The sequence below is a fragment of the Polypterus senegalus genome, chromosome 9, assembly GCF_016835505.1.
Source record: "Polypterus senegalus isolate Bchr_013 chromosome 9, ASM1683550v1, whole genome shotgun sequence".
NCBI classification, from domain to species: Eukaryota; Metazoa; Chordata; class Cladistia; order Polypteriformes; family Polypteridae; genus Polypterus; species Polypterus senegalus.
The window spans coordinates 79,813,428-79,822,468 of NC_053162.1; the positions used below are offsets into that span (position 1 = coordinate 79,813,428).

The 9,041-nt window shown below is 33.6% G+C and overlaps 1 protein-coding gene across 4 annotated transcripts in view; it reads right to left on the reverse strand.

Annotated features, from left to right (window-relative positions):
• Window positions 1–9,041, reverse strand: part of nfat5b (nuclear factor of activated T cells 5b) — a 134,495-nt gene that overhangs the window by 50,468 nt on the left and 74,986 nt on the right. For 2 of the 4 annotated variants that reach the window (XM_039763341.1, XM_039763342.1), the window contains exon 2: window positions 1,760–1,885. In XM_039763341.1, coding sequence (XP_039619275.1) covers window positions 1,760–1,885 — 126 coding nt within the window. Of the gene's footprint in view, window positions 1–1,759; window positions 1,886–9,041 lie in introns of those variants that run through there. The other 2 variants (XM_039763343.1, XM_039763344.1) reach the window with 2 other exon arrangements.

Sequence of the window (9,041 nt, forward strand, 5' to 3'; positions counted from 1 at the left end):
AAATTTATTTCGTCTAAAATTGCAAGGCCCAGTGTTCTCCTCATGCGAGTCCAGACTATAAAATTAATAAAATGAGAATCCAAAAAAATGTTATTAAAATATATAAACACTTTGGATTTTAACAAAAGCTAAGTCAAAATTCAAGAATTCCATTTTAAAATGTCTAGCAACAAGATCTGTACATTGTTGACAATGCTGTGCAACAGATTGGCAGTATAATGGTATTCTGTTGATGCCAGTAGAAGAGCAGCACAAGGAATTCTAAACTTGTGCCTTAACGTTTGCAGTGTTCTCCATTTCATCAATCAAGTATTCTTTAGAGCATGTCAGAAGTAATCATCTAAATGCTAATATATAAGAAGGTATAAAGTACACATTTTCCCCATGTGTTCAATTAACTGCAAGATCATCAGTGCTTTCCAGTAGGACTAGAATTTAAGAGTCAACTTATGATGCTTTTATAACTAATTTTTTTTTTAAAGACATTAAAATGAGTAAATTACATATCAGTTAGATATACTGTACAATGCTACATCAAATTCAAATACATCAGATAACCCTCCCTACTCCATCTAGAAAGCCAGCAAAGATGACTTAATATAAAGTAATAAGGTCTGAGCATCAAACATTCCAAAACACATTTGACCTAGTGAAGCATTTACATGATGACATCACACTTTGGACAAAGATGTGTTTGATGTACTTTGTTGGTGACTGACTTGCACTTATTACCTGAAAATCTTTTTTGAAAGATGCAAATTTCATGCTTGTTTCAAATTATCTAGAAGTGGATATTTTTCAGTTGATTGTTATAGCTTAAAGGTACTACTTGTATTTTTATTGCAGCTAGAAAATATTATTTCTACAGTTATTGATGGGGGGGATTAAGCCAGTTGTACTGTACATATTTCTTATGGAAAAGTCACAAATTTAAATGTAGTGAAAGTAATGTTTTGAGTGACAAGAGTTTTTATTTGCAGGACAACTGTTCAGTGATGCATATATTTCATCTAACAATTGGCTTCTATTCTTATGGCCACTATTAAAATCCAAAGCATTCATACATTTTTTGAAGATGATATACACCAGTATATTTAGCAACAACATCAAAAGTTAGACCCTGAGGAGAAGACTACTTATGTATTGATTACTCTTTAAATTAAGACACTTTCAAGTATGCCCATTGTTTAAATACCCTATACTAAAAAACTAACTGCACAAGTACTGTATTAGGAAAACCTAGGTAAAGTAGCTGAGTTCAATTAAAGTAAGTTTTCATAATAGCTCATAAACAGTGACACTTTCATCCCAGAAATATAAATAGTGGTTAATGACAAACATTATTAAAAATAGATTCAATATTGATAAAATAAATTTAAATTAATGAAAGGTCACTATGAATGAATATATATGAAAATACTGTGTAACACAGAATGTTAATATTTTTCAGATATTTTAAAAGGAAAAAAATACATTTTGTTAAATTCTCATGGTTTCCTGTACACTTCCTGGCATATTTGAAAAAGAAACCTTTCTAGAGACTGGGATAAGATTCTTTCTAGTAATTAAAAAAAGCAACAACTGTCTAATCCAGTAACGCTTTTATTCAATTAAATCAGCTTTTACTTCAGATGGTTTTGCAGGTACCCTAGAGAAGGGAGTGGTCCTATAAACAGGCCAGGAACCATTGCCAGCACTGTTTACTGACATTCAATTCCCAGGTGTAAAAATGAATAAAAAGTACCAAACTAGAGTTTACCTGTGGCTAGGGCTGCAGGAGGAGGTGTGCCCACCTCTCCGCCACTTTTCTGACTCATTGTTGTTGTATTGCAATCACTGGATGATGGGAGTTGTAGCTCTTTTGGGAGAAGGTCATAAACGGACTCTAGAAAGAGAAAAATTAAAAGTAAAATACTATAATTAGAATGCATATATTAGTTCTTAAAATATTAGATTTTGTGAAAATCACTTAGTCCATTGCAGGTTCATGGAGCGCCATAGCCTAGAACAGCAACATTATGCATAAAAGCAGAACCATATAGCGCATAAGATGTATCAGATGAGAGGTTAATGATCCAACTCAAGAAGGAGGAAATGAAGAAGCAAGTAGACTGATGCAAAACAGATTTGGAATATGACTTGAGCTTTTTTTTAAATGAACTGTAAAAGAGGGATCACTGCTGAGTACAAACTACTTTTAATTTATATAAATAACCTGGATAAGAAAGTAAAAAAACATGCTCATTAGGTTTTAGAATGACACAAACTAGAATTGGTGGATATCCCAGAATAAGCAAAATTATAAGAGCTATATAAGATTTTATATATAGCAAGAAACACTCGTTTTAACAACACAATAGCAAGCCTACAACTAGACAATATCAATTTGGCACCGATACATTCTTATAGGAAATATCTAGGAGCCGATGTTGACTCATCACATTCACAAATCAAATAATGTAGTGTACAGAAGTGATTAAGAACAGTAACGGCATTTTAGGTTATAATGCATGCGTGTGTGAAATACAAATCAATAGTGTTTACTCTTAGTCTGTACTACACTTCAGTAAGGACTCATTTGGAGTATTGTACACATCTTTATTTTTCATATTTTAAAAAGAACACAAGAGTAATTTCGGAGATAAGTTACTAGACTCTAAGAATATGTATGATAAACTGAGCCATCAGGAAAGACAGAAGTATGTGAATCTTTTAAGTTTAAGCAAACAGATTAAAGGATCACATAACAGAATTGCTTAAAGTTATAAATGGAGCATTAAAAGACATCAAAAGTAAATTTAAAATAAATTCAGCAAAAACAGGGAGTCTGCATAAAAGTTGGTGACAAATTTGCCGATATTAAGAAAATAAGTCTTCACATGGAGATTGAGAACGTATGATACATTGAAAAAGTCATCAAGCAGTGCAATTAATTGCAAACATTAAGTAGTACTGTCATGATTATGTTTCACTGCACAATATAATAAACATTGTAAATAAATGCCATCAGTCCTATATTAGGTGTAATTCTGGAAGGGCCCAGGTATAAGTAACAGCAAACAGGATACATCTAGAAAACCTGTTTTGCATTGGTTGTAAAATAAAATAACAATGTGAAATTGAAACGTCTGATTTTACAAAAAGCACCTTAAAATAAGGATAAAAATTGAAAAATGAGAGATATGAATATTTAAATGTTGTATGTAACACTGCAATTTTTAATAATTTGACTTAACAAAGAACTGTTACTTCTCAGCAGGTGTTATTAAAAAGGTAATGTGTATGTTCTTACTAGGGCAAAAAAAAAAATCTCTTAACAGTAAAAGTAATAAGCCTGTTGATAACCTGGACTTTAAAGGTGTACTGTTAAAAAACGCAGCTTTAGGCCAGTTTTGTAAATTAAAGTATCCAGGGTAAATCTTGGTATTTATTAATTCATGTGGTACTCTTACAATAGTTTTGGGATTTTCAATTTTTGTTAGTACTTTTTAAGCACAAATTGTGTAATTATTGTACTGAAACTATTTTTAAATAAATCTAAAATGTGTCTATAGTAAAGAAAATCATATAGTCCTTGATGATCTATGATTCATTATGATGCACATGCTAAAATTCCAGAATTTGCAGGTATCCCCCTATTGTCCAAAACAAAACTCAGTCCTTTAGAATCCATCATTATGTGAAGACTGAGTAAAATCAGATGACATGAAGACTACGGTGGAATGTTGTATAATAATTCACACATTATTGTGATATTCAAGCATTTATTTAGATTATATATGTCATGTACAAAAATCAGTCATATTAACTGGAGGCTAAACACTGCTTACAGTAAGACATGTAAATGTACAAGCTGATGCAGATTTAGGAAAAAAAGGCATAGAATTTTGACAGGCCAAGGCATGTTGGATGTTTCTAACGTGCTAGAGAAGAATAACTACATACTCTCACGAATGCGTCTTTACCTGATTGTTTAATTCAGGGATACAGGAGTCAAAAGAATATAAAACTAAGAAAACCCAAAAAATAGGTAGAACAGTTTACCACCATACAAAGTCAATATATCATGAACTATACTGATGATAATTTTCTCCATGGGCTCCTGTTAGTTGCATTTATTAACCATCACCATTAAAAATGCTAAGTGCATATTTTCATTTCATTTTATTTCCTGAATGAGTGAAATTACAAGAACTATTGACTGCTGTGTAAATGCGAAAAAATCATATATCACAGAGTTGCAACCAGTAGCAGTTTGTAACATCGGATGCAGGGGCATCATCCCCCCAAATATTTATAAACTCCACTTAATTAGGTAATATGAGATATTCACGAAATAAATGTATTTATTTGCACAACATGCCTAGTGTCAGCAGATGTAAATATCCATTAAAAACTGGTTCCTATTAGCGTTTGTGGTTTAGGGTGAATCTGTGTGAATACCTATATTTCCAGAGTGAAGGACACTGGCTAAATAAGAGTCTATGTAAGTACTTGATCTTTTAGTGAGCAGGTGACCCGTGGCTCCCCTTTAATTAGTTGCTTTCGGGGAAGCAGCTCTCGGTGCCCCAGACACTCCAACATTTAATGGCATACAAATCAGTATTGTTTTAGGTTTTTTTTTTTAATCTAACGTGATTGGACAATTGTTGACACACTATGTTATTTGGGCGTCAATACTTCACACCCACTACTAATGTTAGGTAACTACAGTTGAGCAAGCACAACTTTAAGGAAATGGGAACAGCAGAACTTCAGACATCAAAGAAAATATGTTTATTTCCTGAACTGAATCTTTCTTTATATGGTATTCTCATACATATCATGGGCAGGAGCACTGCCATTCTCAATTCATGTAGCATTAAGTAATGTAGCAATGGCAGAGACACTTGTGGCGCTTCTAGGTGGAATGTTTTGTTTTAAAACAAATGTTTCAGATGGTTCTCTGTGTAAAAACAAATTAGTATGCACACAGTGCAACAAAGAGCTGGCCATGCATAGTTTGATAAACTAACCTGCCTAGAGAAACTACTGGAATTGTGGCAAGTGAGTTATGAGCGTGCAACCATCTGCTAATGGAATATAGCGTTGCTGTTTTTGTAATTATTGCAGTAACTAGCAAAATACCCGCGCTTCGCAGCGGAGAAGTAGTGTGTTGAAGAAGTAATGAAAAAGAAAAGGAAACATTTTGAAAATAACGTAACATGATTGTCAATGTAATTGTTTTGTCACTGTTGTGAGTGATGAGTGTTGCTGTCATATATATATTATATATATATATATATATATATATATATATATATATATATATATATATATATATATATATATATATATATATATATATATATATATATATATATATATATATATATATATATTTACACACACACATAAACATACATATATACATATCTATACATACACATATATATATCTACATATATACACATACATATACATACACACACACATATATAAACATATATATACATATACATACATATCTACATATATACACACACAGCTATTTCGTATCAGTGCAATACGCTGCTTGTTAAAACGGATAACTCCCGCTCTTACGTGCAAGTCTGCGTGGATATTATGAACTATCGTATTTGTTCAAGTTCTATTTAAATTTTAAATAGAAGGAATTTTTATTTAGTCGACAGAAATATCTTTGGTAGGAATGGTAAAAACAGACAGGAATATTATTCGTGAATAAATCAACTCAAACCTTAAATAACTTAAAAGAACAAACATTCAAATTTCTTTACTCTTATGTAAATTTATATAAAAAATAAACTTAGATTTTAAATATCCCAAAAGATTTTGCTCTCCATAAAAATATATCCTTTCAAAATTATACAAATTCAAATATGAACATGCTGCATAACAAAACCTGGAAATATAAATAAAATGTGTTCCTTTCAGCAATAACAAATCAAATCATTCAGTTGTCTTTGCTCATATGTCATTTTAGAGCTGGACGCCTGGCATCTTTTTTTGGCAACAGGTTCGTTTATGTTTGGTGTGAGGTTCTGTGTTGTGGAGATTCTCAGGATGGATTGCAGGTGCTCATCAGTGAGGCGACTCCTGTGTGCTGTTTTGTTATTCTTTATCACTGAGAAGAGCTTCTCACACAGATATGTGCTACCAAACATGCACAAGGTTCGAGCCGCATGTAGACGGACTTTTTTTGTTCTTCAAAGTCACCAAAGCGCCGTGCAAACTCAGTGCTCGGTTTATCAGCAAAGTGCGGATTTGGGAACACCGTAGTGACGACTTGGTTCAACATTACTTGGCAACAGGGAAAGTTGCACTGGTGCATTTGTGTCTCCCATAAAAGCAACTTCACTTGAAATCACTTTGTGATTGTGCACGGGTAAAACGCGTCCGCTGAAGTGTCAGATTCTTATTTAATTCTTCTGCTTTCTGTATCTTCTGCATTGCATTCAGGTCTTTCAGCCTCACTGATGAGCACCTGCAATCCATCCTGAGAATCTCCACAACACAGAACTCCCTGATGTTTTGTCTCATAGTGCCGTCTTAGATTAAATTCTGTAATTACAGCCACATTAGCTCCACAAATGAGACACACGGGTTCAGTAAACATATACTCAGCCTCCCATCGGTTTTTAAAGGCTCTATTTTCAGAATCAACTTTTCTCTTCAGCATCGTGTGAGCTAGCTCGCAATAACTTGCAGCATCATAAGCTAGACTTGATTAACGCGGTAAGTGTTCGCAAGGCAGCTGAAGCGCTGCATTATGGGATCTGTAGTTTATTGTGTTACCAGCGCTTCATATACCCGGCCATTAATAACAATAATACAGTATATAAAATGATCTCGCTGGCTGGATATAATTACACGCCGGGCGAGATGTGGCCCGCTGCCCTTGAGTTTGACACATATGGACTAAATAGAACTTGAAAAGATATATTTTTCAAATGTGATCGCAATTCAGATAGAGTTGGCGCGCACTACAGCCTGCATGCCTCAATAAGTCATCCTCCCTCGCTCTTACTTTTTACCGTTCATCTAATGAATACACTGAGTATGGCTTTACCAAAACAATCATTGATGGCGAATAAAGTATCCATTATTCGAGTATGTAGATCGGGATATATATATATATATATATATATATATATATATATATATATATATATATATATACAGCGTGCAGCGAGAAGTAGTGTGTTAAAAAGCTAGAAAAGAAAAGGGAACATTTTAAAAATAACGTAACATGACTGTCAATATACAGTATTTGTTTTGTGAGTGTTACTGAGTGTTGCTGTCATCAAGGATTTGATTATCATTATTTCTTTCAATCAGGTTCGTATTTGTAGGATGTGTTGTGTTCAAGTTACATTCCGTGTTTGTCAATCGTTGTAAAGATGACAGGTTTCATTCATCGATTCGTTTCTTACTGCATCAATAAACAGCTCGTCTTCTTCTTTATCTGAGACCTGACACACTGCATGACGGGTTTTTTACACTGTCTTCCTTTAGCGGGACATTGACTTTTCCAACGTGTGCTTTGTTTCCGCAGTAGTTGGATTTATGAATATGCTTGTATGTATCAGGCGCTTCATATTTTTGCTGCCTTTTCAATTGTGTAATTCGGTTTTGTTCAGCTCTTTGGAACTGTTGCTTTTATCTGTGCATTCGTCAGTTCACGTGAGCCACTCGGTGTACATGCATCGAAGGTTCCCAGCTGTGCTGGTGCCATCTCGTGCTATGTCCATGGCTGTATTTAATGTTACCTTAGTCCTGGCACTTAAACCTTCTCTCGCAGTTTCGCTGAGTTTGTGTCAAACACCACCCTGACCATCTCATCTTCCTCTCCATAAGCACAGTCCTTCACCCGTGAATATTTACCCGTGGCAGTTTGCTATTGGATTGCCGCTGACGGACGGCCTTATATGGGCAGGCACTAAATTACAAACGCCAGCGGCAGCCTGTCTATGAACTTAATTTAAAGTGTAGGTTTACATCGTGCTTTGTTTCCGAAGTAGCAGAACTCATGAATATGGTTGTATATGTCACTCGCTGGCTTCTTATTGTTTCGCTGCCTTCTCAATTATATAATGCATGTTTTCTTCAGCGCTTTTTGAGGTCTTCCTGGTTTTCTATGTACTGCGTGATTACGTGGGAGGCGTGATGATGTCACACGAAACTCCGCCCCGGCGTTGAAGCTCATCTCCATTACAGTAAATGGAGAAAACGCTTCCAGTTATGACCATTACGCGTAGAATTTCGATATAAAACCTGCCCAACTTTTGTAAGGAAGCTGTAAGGAATGAACCTGCCAAATTTCAGCCTTCCACCCACACTGGAAGTTGGAGAATTAGTGATGAGTCAGTGAGTGAGTGCTTTGCCTTTTATTAGTGTACTAGCAGAATACCCGCGCTTCACAGCGGAGAAGTAGTGTGTTAAAGAATTTATGAAAAAGAAAAGCAAACATTTTAAAAATAACGTAAGATGATTGTTAATGTAATTGTTTTGTCATTGATATGAGTGTTGTTGTCATATCTATCTATCTATCTATATATAATATAGCAAAATAGCTGCGATTGGCAGCGAGAAGTAAAAAGAAAAGGAAACATTTTAATAATAACGTAACATGATTGACAATGTAATTGTTTTGTAATTGTCATGAGTGTTGCTGGCATATATATATATATATATATATATATATATATATATATATATATATATATATATATATATATATATATATATATATATATATATATATATATATATATATACACACATATACACATATATACAGTTATATATATATACATATACACACATACATATATATACATATATACACATACTGTATATATACACACACACATATATACATACTGTATATACAACATATACATATCTACATATATACTATATACACATATATATACAAATATATATAAATCTACATATATATATTAGGGTGGGACTCGATTAAAAAATTAATCCAATTAATTAGAGGCTGTGTAAGAATTAATCTTGATTAATCGTATGTA